At 49.0% G+C, this 24,073-nt stretch overlaps 1 protein-coding gene across 1 annotated transcript in view; it reads left to right on the top strand.

The window, feature by feature from the left end:
- The first annotated feature begins 1,403 nt into the window (after positions 1–1,403).
- The window catches only part of TMEM167B (transmembrane protein 167B), a 90,644-nt gene continuing 67,974 nt past the window's right edge, over positions 1,404–24,073 (top strand). Inside the window, exon 1 of the mRNA XM_044285461.1 lies at positions 1,404–1,500. Coding sequence (XP_044141396.1) covers positions 1,491–1,500 — 10 coding nt within the window. The 5' untranslated portion in view covers positions 1,404–1,490. The remainder of the gene's footprint in view (positions 1,501–24,073) is intronic.

Genomic DNA, 24,073 nt, shown 5'->3' with positions numbered 1-24,073 from the left:
AAAAAAGATAATAATTTTTCAAAGTTTTTATTTATTTTTACAGTATTTAGATATATAAAACTTATACATATGTGGTATCTTTGCAATCTTACTGACCCAGAGTAAGGGCATGGGTCAGTTTTGCTGCAAAGGGAACTCCGTAGGGACAAAACCCGTAAAACAGTTGAAGGTATTGCGTTTTTTCCCCCCAATTCCACCCCATTGAGAATGTTGTTCCTGCTTCCCACTACATTGTATGCCATATTAAATGGTGGCATTAGAAAGTACAACTTGCCCCGCAAAAACAAGCCCTTATATGGATATGTGAATGGAAAACTAAAAAAGTTATGGCTCCAGGAAGATAGGGAAGAAAAACCTCCGGTATCAAAGGATTTTAAAAAAAGTGCAATTTGTCCAGCAAATAACAAGCTAAACATTATGACTCCAGGAAGACGGGGAGAAAAAAAACGAAAATGCAGAAATGGAAAATCACAAGGTCCCAAAGGATTAAGTGTACTTTCACACTAGCGTTTTTCTTTTCCGGTATTGAGTAGGGGCTCAAAGCCGGAAAAAAACTGAGTTTATCCTAATGCCTTCTGAATAGGGAGCATTCCGTTCAGGATGCATCAGTTCAGTCTCACTCTTACGTTTTTTGGCCGGAGAAATTACCGCAGCATGCTGCATTTCTCTCCGCCAGAAATTCTGAACACTTGCCGGAATGCCGGACCCGGCATGAATTTCCATTGAAATGTATTAGGGTCGGATCCGGCATTAAAATTGCCGCATTGACGGATCTGTTCTTCCGGTCAATGCATGCGCAGACCTTTAAATCTGTGAAAAAAATTAATACCGGATCCATATATATTTTTTTTCACGCATCTGGATCCGTCTGACAAATGACATCCCTTTGCATCTGGATTTTCGGAGCCGGCAGGTAGTTCCGGCAATGGAACTGCCTGCCGGAATCCTCTGCCGCAAGTGTGAAAGTACCCTAAAACATATCCAAAGGGCGCCATTGAGAAAAGTGTCCTTTGGTCATGTTTGTGTACTTCAGAATTTCACAAACATAACAATCCAATTTAATTGGACGAAAAAAAAATATTTTTTTTGTTCCAGAAATTTGCTGCAGCACAGCACATCTGCATCTTGTAAACACACCACCAACAAATGGTTATAGAATCCAAAAATGTGCATAGTCTATATTTACAATCAGTTTCATACAGGCATAGTCAGATAAATAGCACATCCCAGGACTGACTGAACTAAGAACTGTGTGCAGCTCCAATCGGACACAATCCAATCCACACAATCGTACCGATTGTGTGGCTGGGCAGAGAGGAGAGAGACCAGTATGGTAACACACGGAACGTTAGAACAGTAAGAATAAAACGCCAGAGACGCAAGCGCAGGAACTTTGTACTTAGTTGCTTTCCGTACTAGTCTGCGCTGACGTGTCTGTCTGACGTCATCGGTGTGTTTGTCAGTGGAGCAGGAAAAGAAGGCTGAGTACCATGACTAACGGTAAGCCGGTCTCTGTAGCGTGGAGAATGCCGTTTGTGTCATGTGGCGGCCGGCGCTGTTCAGTCCTGTGATGGCCATGACGTTGTTCTGTCACAGTGAGAGCCTGATGTTTAGGGGATGGGTTGTCATCTGGATAAACCCTTTAATTGCAGAACCTGTGACATCACCTGTCCTGTTGATTCTCTCTCGGGACAGTAACTGGTCACACATGCTCAGTCCTATTTTCAGCACCCTCTTGTGCATGCGCTCAGAGTAATTAGTCCTATTTTGCAAAGCAGTCGATAAGATTCAGTGCACTAGAGGATGGCTTCCTACCAGTTCCCGGATACGTTAGGCCTCATTCACACGACCGTATTTTGCATGCGGACACGTTCATTTCTATGGGCCATGTGTATGAGGCCTGAGGTGAAGAAGGAATCAAAAGAACTATATCAAGTATGTAACAGCAGGTTTATGTGATCTACTCCTGTTGGGAGTAGCTGGGACCCCTGTAAAGTAAATCCAGAAGTCATTTGGCAGACATTAGGGATGTTAGGATAATGACTGATTCCTCTATGTTCCCCAGGCCCAAGATCCCTCTGCTCTGTTTATACCTTCACAGTGACAACAAAATGAAAACTGGTAACAAGTTATTTTGACCTTTAAATCGTAATCATTTAGGCTACTTTCACACTAGCGTTTCACGGATCCGTTTGAAGAGCATTTCAAACGCATCCGTCAATAAACTGACAAAACGGAGCCAAACGGAAGCCATTCAGACGGATCCGTTTGTATGGATCCGTTTGTCACGTTGGTTTCCGTTTTGTCATCCGTTTTGGAAGGAAAAGCATTTCTAGGTTCCATCTTCATGTATTGAGATCTATAGGGTTGTAATGCTCCTATATTTCTCCATGGCTATCTTGTTGAAGTTCCAAATCTGGTCCGACTTTGATAATGGACCACACCTTTCGGACTCTTGTACATGATTACATGCACTTAAAGATGTATAGTGTTCGTTAGCGGGCCATATGTCCCTGATCATCATTGATAATACGTACAGGAGTACAGAGCATCATGATGCTGACCATGTTGTGCCGCAAACTGGGCTATTGTCCCGCACTCATATGATCTATTAGTGCAAGACTATATCCCCGCGGGCAGCTCAACTTGCACAGGATGATTGTATACTATGATGCTGTGTACGATCAATGCCACTATGGGACAAATGGCCCGCTCACGGACCGTATGTCTCTTGGGGCATACAGTCGTGTGCAAGAGGCCTTAAAGGGGTTTTCTCATCTCATACAATGGGGGCATACCACTTTAAGATATACCTACATTGTCTTATAGGCGCAGGTCCCACGGATGGTACCCTCACATATATTGAGAACGCAGCCAAGAAAGTAGGTCGCACTGTGCTGCCACCCTCCATTCATTTCTATGGGAGAGGCGGGGATTAGAACTTGGTGGTGGACATACCATGGGAAATTTCTTGTCCTACAGCAACAGTGCTCCCCGCTCCGTTCTCAATATAGGTGCGGGTCCTACCAATGTTACCCACACCTATCAGACAATGGGGGCATATTCAAGTGAAATCCCCCCATTGTCTATGTGAATACCCCTTTAAAAACTGTATGTCCCTTGTGGTAATCACACTAGTTATATTGGCGTCATCGGGAAATCATTAAACGTTAAAATCACAATTTATTAATGAATTCCTGATGATGCTGATGGACCGTGACTCCCACAAGGGCTCATATGAAAGGGCACAAGATTGAACAATGAACAAGCATTTGCTTGCTCATGTGCCAATCATAGGGTCTACGATCAATAAAGAGCCAAAAGATAGCTCATTATTGATGGTCAGGTTTCAATGGATCTTACGACATTGGCACTAATGCTGTTTTGATATAAAAACTACCAAGGGTGTTGTAATAAATGCACAGTAGTGAGACTAGGGTAGTTTTAATTTCAACACAGCTATAGTGCCAAGGTTCCCTGTACAGGACAATAAAAACACAGACACAGTGCAGTAAAGTATAATTTTTTTTTAATTTTTTTTTTAATATTGAAAATAAATAAAATAAATATAAGAAAACTTAATTTTTTTTTGTTATAAATTTTCATAACTGTGAGGGGAGGTGGACTGTCGTGGGGTTGATGGTCTGGGGCTGGCAATGGTAGCCCCCCTGTCCTGGCGAGCCACTGAGGTTAAACTACGGGCCATAGGAAAGAATGCAGGGCGTAATTGTGGGGTGTGGAGAAAGGAAGGGTCTGAGGAGGAGGGGACCCGAGCATGTGTAGAGGTGGAGGGAGGTTAAAAAGAATTAGGAGGAAAATACGGGGCAGGAGAAGAAAAAGAAGCAGAAGGAAACACATGCTTGGGGGGTGGGAAGGGAAAGGTTGGCGGTACTGGCCACTGGTGTGGGATGGGGATGGGGATGGGGGTTGGGGGAGGTGCATGATTTCCCATGACCCGTTCTCTAGCATGATCTTAAACTCATGCAACTGCTTTGGCGATGAAAACCTAAGAGCCTCTGTTGAGCGTAGGGACCCGGTTTATCCTGAGCTTTTGAGGTTCCGCCTCAGGAGGTTGGTCAGGCTCCCGAGTGCTGCTGGCACTTCTGTAGGAAAAAAAAAAGGGGAAGTTAGGAATTGTTCTTTAAATAAAACATCCATGTTCTATGCTATGTCTACCGTATACCATAGGGGGCTGGCCAAAACAGGGGAGCCAAACGCTCCACTGTCTCAGACAGCCCCTTACAGTCAGACGGAGAGACCAGTTGTCCATCTGACTGTGGGGGGCTAGCCAAAACAGGGGAGCCAAACGCTCCACTGTCTCAGACAGCCCCTTACAGTCAGACAGAGAGAACAGTTGTCCATCTGACTGTGGGGGGCTGGCCAAAACAGGGGAGCCAAACGCTACCCTGTCTCAGACAGCCCCTTTACAATTTATTTTTTTAACAGTTGTTATATATATTTACCTTTTTGGTGCCATTGCCTTTCGTAGGAACCCCAGGGCCGCCGTATGGATGTAGGTGGCCCCTGAGGTTCCTCCGGAGCCACTCGGGGCCTGAACCTCCTTGTTGTAATCCCTCCTGAAGCGGTCCCGGATAGATCGCCAACGCGTTATAACCAGTTTGACTATCGAAAAAAACAATAAATACTAAAATCAGCATGATAAAAGGAAAATAACAATATTTTAATGTATTAAAATACATATTGTTTTACTTACCATATTTCTCCTGAGCCGCCGCATCTAGATCCCCCCCCAGGTCTCAAAAACTTCAGCACAGATGTCCCTCCAGAGCCGCTGGGTACGACGATGATCGGCGTGGTGGCGGTCGGAGTGGTCCCATAATGCTGGACACGCCTCCACCAGTTGGATGAGGAGCAGGTTATCTATGCTCGGAACCCCGAACTCCTCATCTTCCCTGGTGGAGCCTACTGAACCCTGAAAAAAAGGAAATTCAAAATTTTATGTAAATCCTAATACAAAATGCTAATTAAAACTACTTAATTCAATACTTACACGTCTACGACAGCCACGCTCATTCCCGCGGACTCTGGAGGCGACTGGGGGATCCTCGCTGGCGGCTCTAGGTGCAGATTGCTAAAAACAAATAACATTTTTTGGAGACTGTACTTAATTTTTTTTTAAAAATTACAATATATATATATATATATACACACACACTTCTTGACAGCCCCGGTCCAGGCTTGGTCCACCTCCCCTGGACGCTGGTGAGCTGGCGCTGGCCACTTCGGGAGAGCCCTCAGCAGATGATGAAGAAATCTATAATAAGAGCACATACTGATTAATGCAACAAATCAAACAGTTAAAACTCCAAGTGTTGATTTTTTACTTACCGGCCACTGGATACGGCGGCGCCTTCTGGGTGGGTTACTCCAGTCTATGGTTGTCTTCTTTGAGGACATCTGTATGCAACAGAATACCAGACAAAATGCAGATAACGTTAAAGGAACTTGTAGAGCACTATTTCCTCATATATCACCATTTTTTTTTTTTAAATACGGTACTTACTTTTTAAAATATAGATCTGGGCTTGCCCACCGCAGATGTATCTTTCAATTGGTTTTATTGGAACGTCCCTAATAATAAAATTATTCAAAAAATGAATCCGACAGGAGCAATAATCCCCCCAAGTGCCATAAACACCCCCAGAGACAGCAGCCCCGCATAGTGCCAGAAGCCCCCCACAATGACATCAGGCCCCCAGTTCCAAACAACCTTCCCAAAGTGCCCTCAGCCCCCCCCCATGCCAGCAGCCCCCACAGTTCCAGCCACAAACACCCCCGCAGTGCCAGCAGCAACCAAAGTTCTAGACACAAACACCCCTGCAGTGCCACTGCACAGTTCCAGCCACAAAAACCCCTGCAGTGCCAGAAGCACCGCACAGTTCCAGCCACAAAAACCGCTGCAGTGCCAGAAGCACCGCACAGTTCCAGCCACAAACACCCCTGCAGTGCCAGAAGCACCGCACAGTTCCAGCCACAAACGCCCCTGCAGTGCCAGAAGCACCGCACAGTTCCAGCCACAAACGCCCCTGCAGTGCCAGAAGCACCGCACAGTTCCAGCCACAAACGCCCCTGCAGTGCCAGAAGCGCCGCACAGTTCCAGCCACAAACGCCCCTGCAGTGCCAGAAGCGCCGCACAGTTCCAGCCACAAACGCCCCTGCAGTGCCAGAAGCGCCGCACAGTTCCAGCCACAAACGCCCCCGCAGTGCCAGAAGCGCCGCACAGTTCCAGCCACAAAAACCCCCGCAGTGCCAGAAGCGCCGCACAGGTCCAGCCACAAAAACCCCCGCAGTGCCAGAAGCGCCGCACAGGTCCAGCCACAAAAACCCCCGCAGTGCCAGAAGCGCCGCACAGGTCCAGCCACAAAAACCCCCGCAGTGCCAGAAGCGCCGCACAGGTCCAGCCACAAAAACCCCCGCAGTGCCAGAAGCGCCGCACAGGTCCAGCCACAAAAACCCCCGCAGTGCCAGAAGCGCCGCACAGGTCCAGCCACAAAAACCCCCGCAGTGCCAGAAGCGCCGCACAGGTCCAGCCACAAACACCCCCGCAGTGCCAGAAGCGCCGCACAGGTCCAGCCACAAACACCCCCGCAGTGCCAGAAGCGCCGCACAGGTCCAGCCACAAACACCCCCGCAGTGCCAGAAGCGCCGCACAGGTCCAGCCACAAACACCCCCGCAGTGCCAGAAGCGCCGCACAGGTCCAGCCACAAACACCCCCGCAGTGCCAGAAGCACCGCACAGGTCCAGCCACAAACACCCCCGCAGTGCCAGAAGCAGCCGCACAGGTCCAGCCACAAACACCCCCGCAGTGCCAGAAGCGCCGCACAGGTCCAGCCACAAACACCCCCGCAGTGCCAGAAGCGCCGCACAGGTCCAGCCACAAACACCCCCGCAGTGCCAGAAGCACCGCACAGGTCCAGCCACAAACACCCCCGCAGTGCCAGAAGCACCGCACAGGTCCAGCCACAAACACCCCCGCAGTGCCAGAAGCACCGCACAGGTCCAGCCACAAACACCCCCGCAGTGCCAGAAGCACCGCACAGGTCCAGCCACAAACACCCCCGCAGTGCCAGAAGCACCGCACAGGTCCAGCCACAAACACCCCCGCAGTGCCAGAAGCACCGCACAGGTCCAGCCACAAACACCCCCGCAGTGCCAGAAGCACCGCACAGGTCCAGCCACAAACACCCCCGCAGTGCCAGAAGCACCGCACAGGTCCAGCCACAAACACCCCCGCAGTGCCAGAAGCACCGCACAGGTCCAGCCACAAACACCCCCGCAGTGCCAGAAGCACCGCACAGGTCCAGCCACAAACACCCCCGCAGTGCCAGAAGCACCGCACAGGTCCAGCCACAAACACCCCCGCAGTGCCAGAAGCACCGCACAGGTCCAGCCACAAACACCCCCGCAGTGCCAGAAGCACCGCACAGGTCCAGCCACAAACACCCCCGCAGTGCCAGAAGCACCGCACAGGTCCAGCCACAAACACCCCCGCAGTGCCAGAAGCACCGCACAGGTCCAGCCACAAACACCCCCGCAGTGCCAGAAGCACCGCACAGGTCCAGCCACAAACACCCCCGCAGTGCCAGAAGCACCGCACAGGTCCAGCCACAAACACCCCCGCAGTGCCAGAAGCACCGCACAGGTCCAGCCACAAACACCCCCGCAGTGCCAGAAGCACCGCACAGGTCCAGCCACAAACACCCCCGCAGTGCCAGAAGCACCGCACAGGTCCAGCCACAAACACCCCCGCAGTGCCAGAAGCACCGCACAGGTCCAGCCACAAACACCCCCGCAGTGCCAGAAGCACCGCACAGTTTCAGCCACAAACACCCCCGCAGTGCCAGCAGCAGCCACAGTTTCAGCCACAAACACCCCCGCAGTGCCAGAAGCACCGCACAGTTTCAGCCACAAACACCCCCGCAGTGCCAGCAGCAGCCACAGTTTCAGCCACAAACACCCCCGCAGTGCCAGCAGACCCCCTCCAGTTCCAGCCACACATGCCCCCCCCCCCCAGTGCCAGAAGCCCCCCATAAAGGCAACCCACACCACCAGTGCCAGCAGCTCCCACTGTTCCAGACACACACACCCCTTCCCAAGTGCCAGCAGCCCCCCCACCCTAGAAATAGAGAGAGAGAGAGATGGATAGTAAAAAAAGAAAGATGGACAAACAGACAAAACTTCATATACTTACCAGTCTCACCAAGTCGATAATCCAAAATGGCCGACGATGAGGGGGAGGGACAGGAAGTTACTGGGCATGCGCAGAAACGTGGACGGTTTCAAACGGATCCGTGTCAAAGCGGAGCCAGGACAGACGGATCCGTCCCCATTGACTTCCATTGTAAGTCTGGACGGATCCGTTTGGCTCCGCACGACCAGGCGGACACCAAAACGCTGCAAGCTGCGTTTGGATGTCCATCTGCTGAGCGGAACGGAGGCCAAACGCCGCCAGACTGATGCATTCTGAGCGGATCCTTATCCACTCAGAATGCATTGGGGCAGTACGGATCCGTTCGGGGCCGCTTGTGAGAGCCTTCAAACGGAACTCACAAGCGGAGCCCCGAACGCAAGTGTGAAAGTAGCCTTACTCTGCCCAAGTCTCACTACATGACTCCTTTAACCACTTCAACCCCCCTAGCTGAAACACCCTTAATGACCAGGAACTCGCCATGCCCCTCACGGAATACCTTGGGGTGTCTTCTTTCCAAAATGGGGTCACTTGTGGGGTAGTTATACTGCCCTGGCATTTTAGGGGCCCATATGCGTGAGAAGTAGTTTGCAACCAAAATGTGTAAAAAAAATGGCCTGTGAAATCCGAAAGGTGGAATGTGGGCCCCTTTGCCCACCTAGGCTGCAAAAAAGTGTCACAGATGTGGTATCGCCGTACTCAGGAGAAGTTGGGGAATGTGTTTTGGGGTGTCTTTTTACATATACCCATGCTGGGTGAGATATTTTTAGACATTTGGATCCCAGACTTCTTCTCACGCTTTAGGGCCCCTAAAAAGCCAGGGCAGTATAAATACCCCACATGTGACCCCATTTTGGAAAGAAGACACCCCAAGGTATTCAATGAGGGGCCTGGCGAGTTCATAGAATTTTTCTTTATTTTTTGGCATAAGTTAGCAGAAAATGACATTAATTATTTTTTTTTCCCTCACAAAGTCTCACTTTCCGCTATTTTGGGACAAAAATTTCAATCTTTCATGGACTCAATATGCCCCTCAGCGAATACCTTGGGGTGTCTTCTTTCCAAAATGGGGTCATTTGTGGGATGTTTGTACTGCCCTGGCATTTGAGGGTCTTCGCAATCATTACATGTATGGCTAGCATTAGGAGTTTCTGCTATTCTCCTTATATTGAGCATACAGGTAATGAGATTATTTTTTTTTCCATTCAGCCTCTGGGCTGAAAGAAAAAAATGAACGGCACAGATTTCTTCATTCGCATCGATCAATGTGGATGAAAAAATCTCTGCCAAAAAAAAAAAAAAAGGAGGGGAAAGGTGTCAGCCAGGACATAGGAGCTCCGCCCAACATCCATACCCACTTAGCTCGTATGCCCTGGCAAACCCGATTTTTCCATTTACAACAATTTTATATACAAAGTGTTTGCCAAAGCATATGAACACCGCCACCTCCTCAGCTCACATGCCTCGGTTTAACACTGACAAATGTAAAGTTATGCACATGGGAAGGAGTAATGCAAGTCACCCGTACTTATTAAATGGGAAAATACTCAGTAAGGCCTCATGCACACGACAGTATTTTTTCACGGTCCGCAAAACGGTGTTCCGTTGTTCCGTGATCCGTTTTTGTTTCCGTGTGTCTTCCTTGATTTTTGGAGGTTCAGCAGACATGAAGGAAAGTGAAAAAATTTTTCCTTGCAAATGATAGGAAAACAAAACGGACACGGATCACGGACGCGGAGGACAATCTTGTGTGCATCCGTGTTTTTTCACTGACCCATTGACTTAAATGGGTCCGCGAACCGTTGTCCGTGAAAAAAATAGGACAGGTCCTATTTTTTTCACGGACTGGAAACACGGATCACGGACGCGGATGACAAACGGTGCATTTTCCGAATTTTCCACGGACCCATTGAAAGTCAATGGGTCCGCAGAAAATCACGGAAAACGGAACAACGGACACGGGACACAACAACGGTTGTGTGCATGAGGCCTAACACTGACATGGAAAAAGATCTAGGAATTTTAATAAACAGCAAACTAAGCTGCAAAAAACAGTGTCAGGCAGCTGCTGCCAAGGCCAATAAGATAATGGGTTGCATCAAAAGGGGCATAGATGCCCGTGATGAGAACATAGTCCTACCACTTTACAAATCGCTAGTCAGACCACACATGGAGTACTGTGTACAGTTCTGGGCTCCTGTAAACAAGGCAGACATAGCAGAGCTGGAGAGGGTCCAGAGGAGGGCAACTAAAGTAATAACTGGAATGGGGCAACTACAGTACCCTGAAAGATTATCAAAATTAGGGTTATTCACTTTAGAAAAAAGACGACTGAGAGGAGATATAATTAATATGTATAAATATATCAGGGGTCAGTACAGAGATCTATCCCATCATCTATTCATTCCCAGACGGTGACTGTGACGAGGGGACATCCTCTGCGTCTGGAGGAAAGAAGGTTTGTACACAAACATAGAAGAGGATTCTTTACGGTAAGAGCAGTGAGACTATGGAACTCTCTGCCTGAGGAGGTAGTGATGGTGAGTACAATAAAGGAATTCAAGAGGGGTCTGGATGTATTTCTGGAGCGTAATAATATTACAGGCTATAGCTACTAGAGAGAGATCGTTGATCCAGGGATTTATTTTGATTGCCTGATTGGAGTCAGGAAGGAATTTTTATACCCCTAAAGTGAGGAAAATTGGCTTCTACCTCACAGGGTTTTTTTGCCTTCCTCTGGATCAACTTGCAGGATGACAGGCCGAACTGGATGGACAAATGTCTTTTTGTTGGCCTTATGTACTATGTTACTATCTTACTATGTTAAACGTATCTTTTACTGCAGAGGAGAAATCTCGTCTTGCAGCGCCGTATACACCGACTTGTGTGTAATCTGACAGCAGCGCAATGCTTCTGTCAGAATGCACATCAGTGCTGCAGCTAGTCGATCGGTTGGTCCACCTGGAAGGTAAAAAAAAAACAAAACAAAAAAGAAAAAACCAGGCCTCAACGCAATAATTTTATTAACTTTATAATAACCTTTGAACAGAACATATAAACTTTATTTAACTTTTGGAACTGAACATTAACTTTTTTGCTTACTGGTGTTTTTTTTTGTTTTGTTTTGTTTTTTACCTTTATAGGACAAACCTCTCCTTCCCCATGGGACAATGTGCAAAGCGCAAATCGCCCAAAGATGTGCGGAAAGTGCATTATGCACTTTGTCCCAGGTGAAAGGAGAGGTTTGCAGCAGCTGTGTGTGAATGGGCGCTAATAGCCCTGTGTGCCTCTCCTGGTGAGATGTGACCCCCTATGCTAGGTGTACCTGTGTGTGGTACTTCTGGAAACACTCCCCTAAGCATAGGGCAGGGTGGTCAGGGCAGTCAAGACAGAAATAGCGGGTGTCACGCCTTATTCCACTCCTGCTACAGACACGACATCTTTTTCGGGGTGACGGTTGGGTTGAGGTACCAGAACGACATTGGGGAAATGTCGCTCGTGTAGACTGCTAACTACACTGGTGGATGGGGCCACGGAACCTCCTGGATACAGGAGGTTCTCGATGATCTCTTCCTGAAATTTGAGGAAGGATCGTGTTCTCCCAGCCTTACTGTAGAGAACAAAACTATTATACCGAGCCAATTGAATTAAATATACAGACACCTTCTTATACCAGCGTCTGGTGCGTCGGGAAACTAAATACGGAGACAACATCTGGTCATTGAAGTCCACCCCTCCCATGTGAAGGTTATAGTCGTGGACTGAGAGGGGCTTTTCAATGACACTGGTTGCTCGCTTAATTTGGATTGTCGTGTCTGCGTGAATGGAGGAGAGCATGTAAACGTCACACTTGTCTCTCCATTTCACCGTGAGCAGTTCTTCATTACACAAGGCAGCCCTCTCCCCCCTTGCAAGACGCGTGGTAACGAGCCGTTGGGGGAAGCCCGCGCGACTAGTTCGCGCGGTGCCACAGCAGCCAATCTGTTCCAGAAACAAATGCCTGAAGAGGGCCACACTTGTGTAAAAATTGTCCACATAAAGATGGTACCCCTTGCCAAATAAGGGTGACACCAAGTCCCAGACTGTCTTCCCACTGCTCCCCAGGTAGTCAGGGCAACCGACCGGCTCCAGGGTCTGATCTTTTCCCTCATAGATCCGAAATTTGTGGGTATAGCCTGTGGCCCTTTCACAGAGCTTATACAATTTGACCCCATACCGGGCGCACTTGCTCGGGATGTATTGTTTGAAGCCAAGGCGCCCGGTAAAATGTGTTAGGGACTCGTCTACACAGATGTTTTGCTCATGGGTATACAAATCTGCAAATTTCTGGTTGAAGTGGTCCGAATTTTGTGGAGCCGGTCAAAAGCTGGGTGGCCTCTCGGACGGGAAGTGGTGTTGTCGCTAAAGTGCAGGAAAGCCTCAAATCGTGCCCTGGACATGGCAGCAGAGAACATGGGCATGTGATGAATTGGGTTTGTGGACCAATATGACCGCAATTTATGCTTTTTGGTTAGACCCATGTTAAGGAGAAGGCCCAGAAAAGTTTTAATTTCGGAAACTTGGACTGGTTTCCACCGGAAAGGCTGGGCTTAATAGCTTCCCGGGTTGGCGGTTATAAATTGTGTGGCATACCGGTTTGTTTCTGCCACGACTATGTCCAAGAGCTCCGCAGTCGAGAACAGCTCAAAAAATCCCAGGGCCGAACCGATCTGAGCTGTCTCAACCCGAACTCCAGACTGGGCGGTGAAAGGGGGAACTACAGGTGCGGCTGAAGTTGGGGACTGCCAATCAGGGTTTGCCAGCACCTCAGGGATTCTAGGGGGTCTACGGGCCTGTCTGTGCGGTGGCTGCGACGGGGTAACTATTGCACGTGCTACCGTACCAGCTTCAACTGCCCTTCTGGTGCTCGCCACTTCACCATGTTGTACGGCAGTGCTGGTACTAGGTCCAGGGAGGGCTGCGCTGCTGGTGTATGCCTCACCACGTAATCCGACAGCGCCAGCCCCACTCTGCTGCCCTTGAAGCGGATCCTGCGCAACCTGTGGTCTAGCGACACAGGGCCGGGTACGCCTAGTGCTATCAGGGACCTTAACCTCCTCGTCCGAACTTTGGGTCAGACTGCCACTGCTTTCTACAGGTTCATATTCTGACCCGCTAGATTCGTCAGATGAGGGTTCCCATTCCTCATCCGACTGGGTCAGAAGCCTGTAGGCCTCTTCAGAAGAATACCCCTTGTTTGACATTTGGGCTACTAAATTTAGGGGTACTCCCTGAGACTACCCAAGAAAAAAAGCAAGCCTGTCTTACAAATGGGAGGCTAGCAAAGTATCGGAGGCCGCTGCGGTTGATAAAAAATATCAAAACTGATTTTATTTTTTTATCGCCGCAGCGCTTGTAAAGTGATTGTGTAGTGATAAAAAAATATATATTTTTTGTCACTGCGGCGGGGCGGGTGTGGGCGACCGATCAGGCCTGATCGGGCAAACACTGCGTTTTGGGTGGAGGGCGAGCTAAGGTGACACTAATACTATTATAGATCTGACTGTGATCAGTTTTGATAACTTACAGATGCTATAAAAGTACAAATGCTGATTAGCGATACACTAATCAGCGAATCAGTGACTGCGGTGCAGTGGGCTGGACGCTAACCGATTGTTAAACTACCTAACCAAGGGGCCTAAACTATCCTAAAACCTAACAGTCAATACCAGTGAAAAAAAAAAAGTGACAGTTTACACTGATCACTTTTTTCCTTTCACTAGGTGATTGACAGGGGCGATCAAGGGGTGATCAAAGGGTTAATTGGGGTGCAGGGGGGGGGGGGGGTGATCTGGGGCGAAGTGTGTGGTGTTTGGTGCTACTCACTGTGATTCCTGCTCCTCTGCTGAGACCAACCGACCAAAAGGACCAGCAGAGGAGCAGGGAAGCCATTTAACACATTATATTTACTGTATATTCCGGTGTATAAGACGACTGGGCGTATAAGACGACCCCCAACTTTTCCAGTTGAAATAAAGGGTTTGGGCTATACTCGCCGTATAAGACTACCCCTCCAACAACATTTACTTTGGCATCAAGATCTGCAGGTAATTGTTGTGCAATTTTCGTCTTTTGCCTCAGTACCATACTATGCCTTTCCAAGAATCTGGTACACCAGGATGCAGTTGCCTTAAATCTGTTACTGTGATCTGGGTTAGATTTGGCTCACTGAAGTGCAAACAAACGTATTTTATTTTGTGTCACTACATAACCGTTTTTCGAGTTCTGGCCAATATGGGGTGCCTCTCCTTAATGCACACACATACTCTTTAATGCTTTTCATTTGCTTTCCAGTCGCAAACCATCTTTTCTGTTACTCCATATTGTCTTGCAGCAGCGCAGTTATTATGTTCCATGGCAAAGTTTACAACTTTAAATTTGAAACTGGCTTCATATTTCTTTCTTCTTGCTGGAAGAGCCATGATGGGGTCTTGACTGTTAGCCATTTGTATACTGTACTGTATGTACTGGTGCTATACTGTATGAACCGATGCAGATACTGGTGCTGTACTGTATGTACAGATACTGGTGTTGTACTGTATTCACCACCACATGTATCTGCTCCCAAGATAGGCTCTATTTTTTCACCACAGATAAGATGCACACCAATCTTCATTAGAGATCCGCCAACATTAGAATTGGCTGAAGTGCAGATGCTCCTGCTCCCACCCTGCCTTCCCCTCAGAATCGCCAATCCAACCCAGTATACAACAACCAGCCAATCATAGCAAGCGATGTACCGGTATTTTCTGTGCACACTGCATACAAAGCCTGCTTGGATTGGGTGGGTCAGCTCTCCCTGCCTGCCCAGCCCTCCCTGTTTTCAAGACGATCTGAGCGGTAGTACGCAATGTGATACTGCCGGCATGAGAAAACCACTGAGAGCAGGAAGAGGGGGCTGCTTCAGGAGCGGCTGGCCGGGATGCAGCACACGGTGGCTCAGCTAGAGGGCGCCTGTCCCTGAAGCTGGAGAAGGACAGCTTCTCCAGTCTTGCTAGAAATTAAGTTTCAGCACGCTGTATAGCGGCATATAAGGCGACACCCGACTTTTGAGAACATTTTCATGTGTTAAAAAGTAGTCTTATACGCAGGAATATACAGTACTAATATAATGTGTTAACTGGCTTCTGATTGTTGTTGTTTTTTTTTTTTTAATCATCAGCTTGCCAGCCACGATCATTGGCTGGCAAGCTGATGACCCGACCCCCCTCTAACTATTGCCGGCCCACGATGCGCATGTGCATCGCGTCATCTCTGCCTGGGAGAGCCGCCTCTGGACCGCGATCCTGCGTGAGGCGGTCCGGAGGCGGTTAATGAGGACTCTCCTGATAGGTGTAATAACGACTAACTGGCATCACTATAATGAAGCACAACACCAAGTTCTAAGAAAAGTTGCTCCTTCATTGTATGGTGAATTCAAGTAGCACTGTTACATCTATATAATCTTACCAATAGAGGTGATGGACCCCATTGATTTATTATGGGTTCTGTCAAGGTAGGTGACTTTTTTTTTTTTTTTTTATCATGTTGTGCGCAGCTCCTGCACCCGCCCGACATGTACAGCATTGGGCATTAAGGGGTTAAATGATTAAGTACTCATCTTCTCATTAATTTTTTTTTTTTTCCCAGAAAAGTAAAGACACCCCCTTCCTCTATATGTCACAATCAGAGAGAAAGTATGCCATCTGGTTCATAGGGGACGGGGGCTGATAAGATACAAGGGGACAACTTTCTACATTTGATGCAGACTAAAATGGAAATGCCACCTATCAAGATGTGGTCACAGGTTTTATAAGGAGACTCCATTGCAGACTCCATCAAAAGAAGAACAAAAAAATAAAATCTGCGGCAGGGGCCGGAGATTTTACTGATAGCCGGACCCCTGCTGTACGCATTAACCCCTGCACGATCGCAGTCAGCGTTGACTGCGCCACGTGCGGACCTCAGACGTGTGCGGGGTGTCCATCAGGTCACCACGCTGCTGTGACGGAGATCCGATGGCAGGTAAGGCAGCCCAATGCCTTGCTTAGACGTCGTGGCTGCCTTCCGTGACAGCCTGTGAGATCCAGCCCCCTGAATCCCACAGGAAAGTAGGCTGAAGTGTATTACAGCAAGTAATACACTTAACCCTCTACGGGTGGTGATCGGAACAAGGTGCCTGTGAGCAGGCACCTCGGGCTAAATGCGCGGGGGGGGGGGGGGGGTGTTTAAAAGCTGTTGTGTAAAACTTACATAAAAAAAAAAAGTATACATATTTGGCATCGCTGCGTTCGTATCTACCGGCTCTATAAAAATATCACATGACCTAACCTCTCAGATGAACACTGTAAAAAATTTAAAACAAACTGTGCTAAATAAACAATTTTTTGTCACCTTGCATCACAAAAATCGTAATAGCAAGCAATCAAAAAGTCACACGCACCCCAAAATAGTGCCAATAAAACCGTCATCTCATCCCGCAAAAATCATACCCTACCCAAGGTAATCGCCCAAAAACTTAAAAAACTATGGCTCTCAGAATATGGAGACAGTAAAACTTTTTTTTGTTTGTTTGTTTCAAAAATTATATTATTGTGTACAACTTACATAAATAAAAAAAAGTATACATATTAGGTATCGCCGCATCTGTGACAACCTGGTCTATAAAAATATCACATGATATAACCTGTCAGATGAATGTTGTAAATAAAGGGGGGGGGGGGGGGGGGGGGGGGACTGTGCCAAAACAGCTATTTCTTGTTCTCTTGCCTCACAAAAAGTGTAATATAGAGTAGGGATCGACCGATATTGATTTTTTAGGGCCGATACCGATACCGATAATTTGTGAACTTTCAGGCCGATAGCCGATAATTTATACCGATATTCTGGGAATTTTCATTTTTGAAAAAAAAATTAAAATTCCCACAAATCTGCTGAAAATTAATGTTTATTGTTAATGTGTATTTTTATTTTTTTTGTAAATCTTTCTTTTTCATTTATATTTAATATTTTGGTGTTTTTATTTTTATTACTTTTTATTTTTTAAACTAACTTTTAGCCCCCTTAGGGACTAGAACCCTTGTCCTATTCACCCTGATAGAGATCTATCAGGGTGAATAGGAGCTCACACTGTCCCTGCTGCTGTGTGCTTTGTGCACACAGCAGCATGGAGCTTACCATGACAGCCAGGGCTTCAATAGCGTCCTGGCTGCCATGGTAACCGATCGGAGCCCCAGCATTACACTGCTGGGGCTCCGATCGGAGGAGCAGGGGAGAGGGAATCCTGTGGGGGGCGCACTGCGACTGGGGTGGGGGGGGCGCACCACTGCTTAATACTGGGGGGAGGGGGGGCGCACTGCGCCACCAATGCTTAATACTGGGGGGGCTTGGGGGGGAGGCGCACTGCGCCACCAATGCCTAATATTGGGGGGGAGGGGGGGCGCACTGCGCCACCAATGTCTGATACTGGGGGGCTTGGGGGGGCGCACTGCGCCACCAATGAAGCTTAATCTCTAATTTATTCACATACAGGAGGCGGGAGCTGGCTGCAGGATCACATAGCCGGCTCCCGACCTCTATGAGCTGTAGCTGCGATCCGTGGCACCTGAGGAGTTAACTACCGCAGATCGCAGCTACAGCTCATAGAGGCCGGGAGCCGGCTATGTGATCCTGCAGCTCCCGCCTCCTGTATATGAATTAATGTGAGATTAAGCTTCATTGGTGGCGCAGTGGCCATAGCTCCTCCCCTCCTCTTGTCCCCTGTCCTCCCATTGGCTGGAGCGGCAGCAGCAGCACAGGGGGAGGAGACACTGCTCCTTCTCCCCTGTGCTGCTGCTGAGGGAACACGGAGAGCGCTGTCGGCAGCGCGATCTGTGTTCCCAGGACGTTATCGGAATATCGGCAAAATAAATGCCGATACCGATAACGTTCAAAATCCTGAATATCGGCCGATAATATCGGTAAATCCGATAATCGGTCGATCCCTAATATAGAGCAACCAAAAATCATATGTACCCTAAAGTAGTACCAATAATGCTGCCACCCTATCCCGTAGTTTCTAAAATGGGGCCAATTTTTTCAAGTTTCTACTCTAGGAGTGCATCAGGGGGGCTTCAAATGGGACATGGTGTAAAAAAAAAAAGCAGTCCAGCAAAATCTGCCTTCCAAAAACCGTATGGCATTCCTTTCCTTCTGCGCCCTGCCGTGTGCCGTACAGCGGTTGACGACCACATATAGGGGTGTTTCTGTAAACTACAGAATCAGGGCCATAAATATTGAGTTTGGTTTGGCTGTTAACCCTTGCTTTGTAACTGGAAAAAAAAAATTAAAATGGAAAATCTGCCAAAAAAGTGAAATTTTGAAATTGTATCTCTATTTCCCCCCTCGCCTATGACAGCACCCATGGATAGCATCCGCCCCCTTCCTCAGGACAGGAAACAGGAAGCACAGCCTCTTCAAAAGGGAGGTAGAACCCCCATCATGCCAGTTTCTGTTTCCTGTCCTAAGGCACAGGGTGGATGCACAGCAGTTAGAGCGGAGCTGCGGGAGCCCCTTGGTTGATACCCGTGGGAGGAGGGCCTACCTGAGCGGCGTAAGTCTTCCTCGGAAGCCGCTGCTGAAGTCTGGACCCTTTGGACTCCCCTCTCGTCTGGTCACTCCCCGGTCGGGGCTGCTTCGGTATCCCCGGTTTGGCGAACCTCTGCGGCCGTGCCGTATGTTCGGCTGCCGCTGGCGTTCGCGCGGGGTGCGGCGCGGCGCAGTTACTTCCGGGTAGGTCAGGCCGGCGCTGACGTCATTAGTCGGCGCCGGATCCTGGCCTCCGGCTTTCAGCAGTGGGAGGAGGCGTGGCCTTGGACCGGAAGGGGTGGGTGCCGGCGCGCGCTCGGCAAGTTCAAAACCAGCCAGCTCTCACTGCAGGCTGGTGTTTTGGCCTGCAGTGATCTCCATGGATGAGAGCCAGTGGCAGAAAATGGAGCCCACACAGCGCGCAGAACCCACTGAAACCACCAACGAATCCTTGGTACTGGTGGGGGTAAGAGGGGCGAATGCCCTGCCTTTTCCATTTATCTCAGATCCTGATGGTTGTCTTTGTTTTGTGTGTTTAGACTTCCAAAGAGAGAAGGGGGTCAAGGTCCAAGGAGCGGGGTGCGCTATTTGCAAGAGACAGCTACCGTCCGGTTGGGGCAAACCTGCATGTCAGGCCTGCGTAGGCAAATTATTGGAGGATGAGGCCCCCTCTATCTTATCAAGCCTAAAGAAGATTATCAAGGATGAAGTTAAAGAATCAGTGAAAGAATCCTTGAGTAATCTGCTTGAAGATCGCCCTAGTACTTCCGCTGCGGTCTCTATTCCCGCTTCAAGCGATCAGGAGTTGTTATCGGGATTAGAGGAGGAGGGAGAACTTCCATCCTCGGATCATTCCCAGGACGAGCAGCTGGCAGGGAGACCCTTGTTCCTCCCAGAGAACATTAATTCCCTAGTCGGGATCGTCAGGGCAACTATGGGGCTTGATGACCAAGCAGAACCCCAGTCTATGAGGGATTCCATGTTCGAGGGCCTAGGTCCCAGAAGACTAAAATGTTTTGATGTGCATGAAAACATAACTTCGGTTATTAAGAATGAGTGGAGCAGGCCGGACAGAAAATCTTTTGTGCCTTCTGCCTTAAAAAGGAAGTATCCCTTTGAGGACAAAGCCTCTGCTGATTGGGATAGAGCCCCAAAGTTGGATGCTCCGGTAGCGAAGATTTCTAAGAGAGCAGCCCTCCCGTTTGAAGATTCGGGAACTCTTAAAGATGCTATGGACAGAAGAGCCGAGGTCTATTTAAGGCCCCATGCACACGGCCGTTGTTCACGGCCGTGTGCGGGCCGTGGAACCGCGGCCTGGATCCCTTCCTGTGAGCTGGAGCGCACGGCGTCACTGGTTGCTATGACGCCGTGCGCTCCCTGCTGCTGCCGCAATACAGTAATACACTGGTACGATCTATACCAGTGTATTACTGTACTGTGCCGGCAGCAGGGGGCGCATGGCGTCATAGCAACCAGTGACGCCGTGCGCTCCAGCTCACAGGAAGGGATCCAGGCCGCGGTTCCACGGCCCGCACACGGCCGTGAACAACGGCCGTGTGCATGGGGCCTTAAGAAGAACTGGGAGGCGACGGCTGGCTCTTTCAGGCCCGCTATAGCCGCCACTTCTGTTGCCAGGTCTTTAAAGGTCTGGATGAAAGAGATGGAGGAACAGATGAAGAAGGGAGCGCCCGTGGAACAACTCCTCTCGTCATTCCCAACTCTGTACAGTGCCATTGACTTCTTAGCGGATGCCTCAGTGGACTCCCTGAAGCTGTCGGCGAGAGCCGCAGCTCTTTCAAATTCCGCCCGTAGGGCGATTTGGCTAAACGATTGGAAAGGAGATGCAGGGTCGAAGGCGAAATTGTGTGCTATTCCCTGTCAGGGGGAATTTCTTTTCGGGCCCACGTTGGATGATCTGCTGGAAAAGGCTTCTGACAGAAAAAAAGGGTTTCCCTTCTATTCATCAGCAGCCTCCTAAGAAGCCCTTTCGTTCTCAGTCTGCCAGATTTAACTTCAAGAGAAGAGAAACTCCCAGGCAGTCTGGTAATGCGCCCAGAAGGAGCAAAGGTTTTCTTTTTTCAGGTGGAGAGGCCTCTAAGAAGCCTCGGCAATGACGCCAGATCCCCGGTTGGAGGTCGTCTCTCCCTCTTCACAGAGCAATGGCGGAAGATCTCGAACAGCTCCTGGATCCTTTCAATCATTTCACAGGGCTATTGCCTGAACTTCCTGAGAGCTCCTCCAGAAAGGTTCGTTTTGACGGACTATCACTCCACCCAGAAAAGCTAGAAGCATTGCGTCTGGAAGTTTCAGATTTACTAAAGAAAAGGGTCCTGCAGGAGGTTCCAGCTCAAGAGAGGGAGAGGGGCTATTATTCGACGCTTTTTCTTGTAAAGAAGCCGAATGACACCTTCCGTACCATAATAAATCTGAAGCTGCTCAACAAATACCTGGTGTACGAGAGATTTCGTATGGAGACTATCAGTTCCATAATCTCAAATTTATTCCTGGGCTGCTACATGGCGACCCTGGACCTCAGGGACGCTTATTACCATGTCCCAATCCATCCCAGTCACCAGAAGTACCTGAGAGTAGCAGTTCAGTTCCCGGACAGACTCCTACACGTACAGTTTCGGGCCCTGCCGTTTGGGTTGTCTCAGGCACCCAGGCTTTTCACGAAGATTGTAGCAGAGATGATGGCTCATCTGAGGGAGAAGGATCTGATTGTCATTCCCTCTAGAGGATTTCCTCATTCTCTCTCGGGAACCGGGGCAATTAATCGAAGGGATTGCCTGGGTCAGGGAGGTGCTGGTGAAGTTGGGTTGGGAGTTAAATCTCCAGAAATCCAATCTCGTGCCAAGCCAGATATGCACCTTTCTGGGGCTGCTCCTGGACTCCCAGAAGCAAATGTGTTTTCTCCCAACACAGAAGGTTTCTCTGCTAGTCTCCAGGGTTCAGGACATTGTGACTCGCCGTTCCATCTCTCTAAGAGAGGCAGTTCTGGGCCTAATGACGGCTCCAATCCCGGGGGTAGAATGGGCCCACTTCCACTCGAGGTCACTTCAGCTGCAGATCCTGGGAGTTTGGGACAAAGATCCCCTATCCTTGGATTCTCTCTTCTCCCTTTCAACTCAAACGATAAAAGATTTAGAATGGTGGACGGTACCTTCCAACCTTCAAAGAGGAGTCCCTTGGTCAAGGCAGGATCCCCTCTCTCTAACTACAGACGCAAGTCCTTGGGGTTGGGGAGCTCACACAGATTCTCTACTTCTGCAGGGACAGTGGAATCAGGAGATAGTTCCCAAATCTCGCAACTTCTAGCGATCCTCATGGCCTTGAAAAAGAACCTCCACCTTTTTAAAAGGCAGAAATGTTTTGATCGACTCCGACAACATGACGGCAGTAGCCCATATCAATCGTCAAGGGGGGACCAGATCTCAAGATCTAATGTCTCTCACCAGGGAGATTTTCGAGATAGCAGAGGGTTTCCTTCCATCGATCAGGGCAGTACACTTAAAGGGAAGGGAGAATGTGACGGCAGACTTTCTGAGCAGGCATTGTGTTCGGCAGGGGGAATGGTCCCTAGATCAACAGGTCTTCAGCGACATTGTGGCTCTTTGGGGTCTCCCGGTGGTGGATCTCTTTGCCACAAGGGAAAACAGAAAAGTGAAAAGGTTCTTCTCTCTATCCCCACTAGAGCGGCCCACGGCAGTGGACGCTTTGGCCCAGTCATGGAGAGTAGGCCTCCTGTACGCCTTCCCTCCTATAAAGCTACTCCCGAGAGTCCTGAAGAAGATTCGGGAGGAGAAGGCCCTAGTAATTACTATAGCCCCCTTTTGGCCCAGGAGGGTCTGGTTTTCCTGGCTAAGGAGGATGTCGGTAGCAGACCCCTGGGTACTTCCCGTCTTCCCGGGCTACTAGTTCAGGGGCCATTACTTCATCCACAGTTGGAGAGCCTGCACTTGACAGCCTGGCTGTTGAGAGGCAGATCCTAGACATGAAGGGTCTTTCCGGGGAGGTGATAGACACCCTTTTGTCCAGCAGAAAAGCTGTTACCTCTAAGATCTATTTGAGGGTTTGGAGGGCCTTCCTTCGATTTGCAAACAAGCCAGTTAATGTCTTGGAACACCCGGAGTTGCCTCTAGTCCTGAGCTTCCTCCAGGAAGGCTGGAATAAGAAACTGAGGCCTAGTACTTTAAAGGTCCATATCTCTGCCTTAAGTGCTCTCTTTGAGTATAAGTTAGCAGACCACCCCTGGATTAAAAGATTTGTAGTTGCAATTTCAAGACTTGCTCCCGTCCAGAAATCCAGAGTTCCCCCCCTGGGATTTAAATCTAGTCCTGTCTGCCTTAACCGGAGATCCCTTTGAGCCCATTGAGGACATCTCGATTAAGATCTTAACCAATAAATTAGTTTTCTTGCTACAAGAGTGAGTGAGATTTCGGCCCTCTCTATCGAGAAACCGTATCTTAATATTTTAGTAGATAGGGTTATTTTATCTCCTGACCCTGCCTTCCTTCCAAAGGTTTCATCATCTTTTCATCGGTCTCAGGATATAGTTTTACCTTCCTTCTGTTCCTCACCCAAGAATCAGAAGGAGAGGGAATTTCATTGCCTCGATGTTAGAAGGTGTCTAATTCAATACCTTTCGGCCACTCAGGACTGGAGGTCGTCCTCTAAGCTTGTGGTTTCCTTTCAGGGACAGAAGAAGGGCTCCCCTGCTTCCTCTCAGTCCATTGCCAGGTATATAAAACAGGCCATCTATCTGGCATATTCCTCTAAAGGGGTTCCTCCTCCTGCCGGGTTTGGAGCACACTCAACGAGAGCAGTGTCTACATCCTGGGCAGAAAGAGCTTCCGCTTCTATTGACCAGATTTGCAGAGCGGCTACATGGAGTTCTGCTCATACCTTCTTTAAGCACTATAGGCTGCAGCTTCCTTCGCAGGAAGGTTTAGGGTTTGGGCGTAAAGTCCTCCAAGCAATTGTCCCACCCTAGATAAATCTCGCCTAGATATCCATGGGTGCTGTCGTAGGCGAGGGGGGAAATATGGGATTACACTTACCGGTAATCGTTTTTCCTTGAGCCTATGACAGCACCCATGGATAGCATCCGCCCCCTTCCTCAGGGCAGGAAACAGGAAGCACAGCCTCTTCAAAAGGGAGGGACAACCCCCATCATGCCAGTCCTATTCCAAGAACTAAGGAGACAAAAACTACACCACAAATCTACAACAGAACAAATGCTTATATCCGTGTGTAAATAGAAGTACATACAAACACAC

This window comes from Bufo gargarizans, chromosome 3 (assembly GCF_014858855.1).
Source record: "Bufo gargarizans isolate SCDJY-AF-19 chromosome 3, ASM1485885v1, whole genome shotgun sequence".
NCBI classification, from domain to species: Eukaryota; Metazoa; Chordata; class Amphibia; order Anura; family Bufonidae; genus Bufo; species Bufo gargarizans.
Note: the sequence above shows the minus strand (reverse complement) of the source record. Positions and strands in the feature narration are given on the sequence as shown.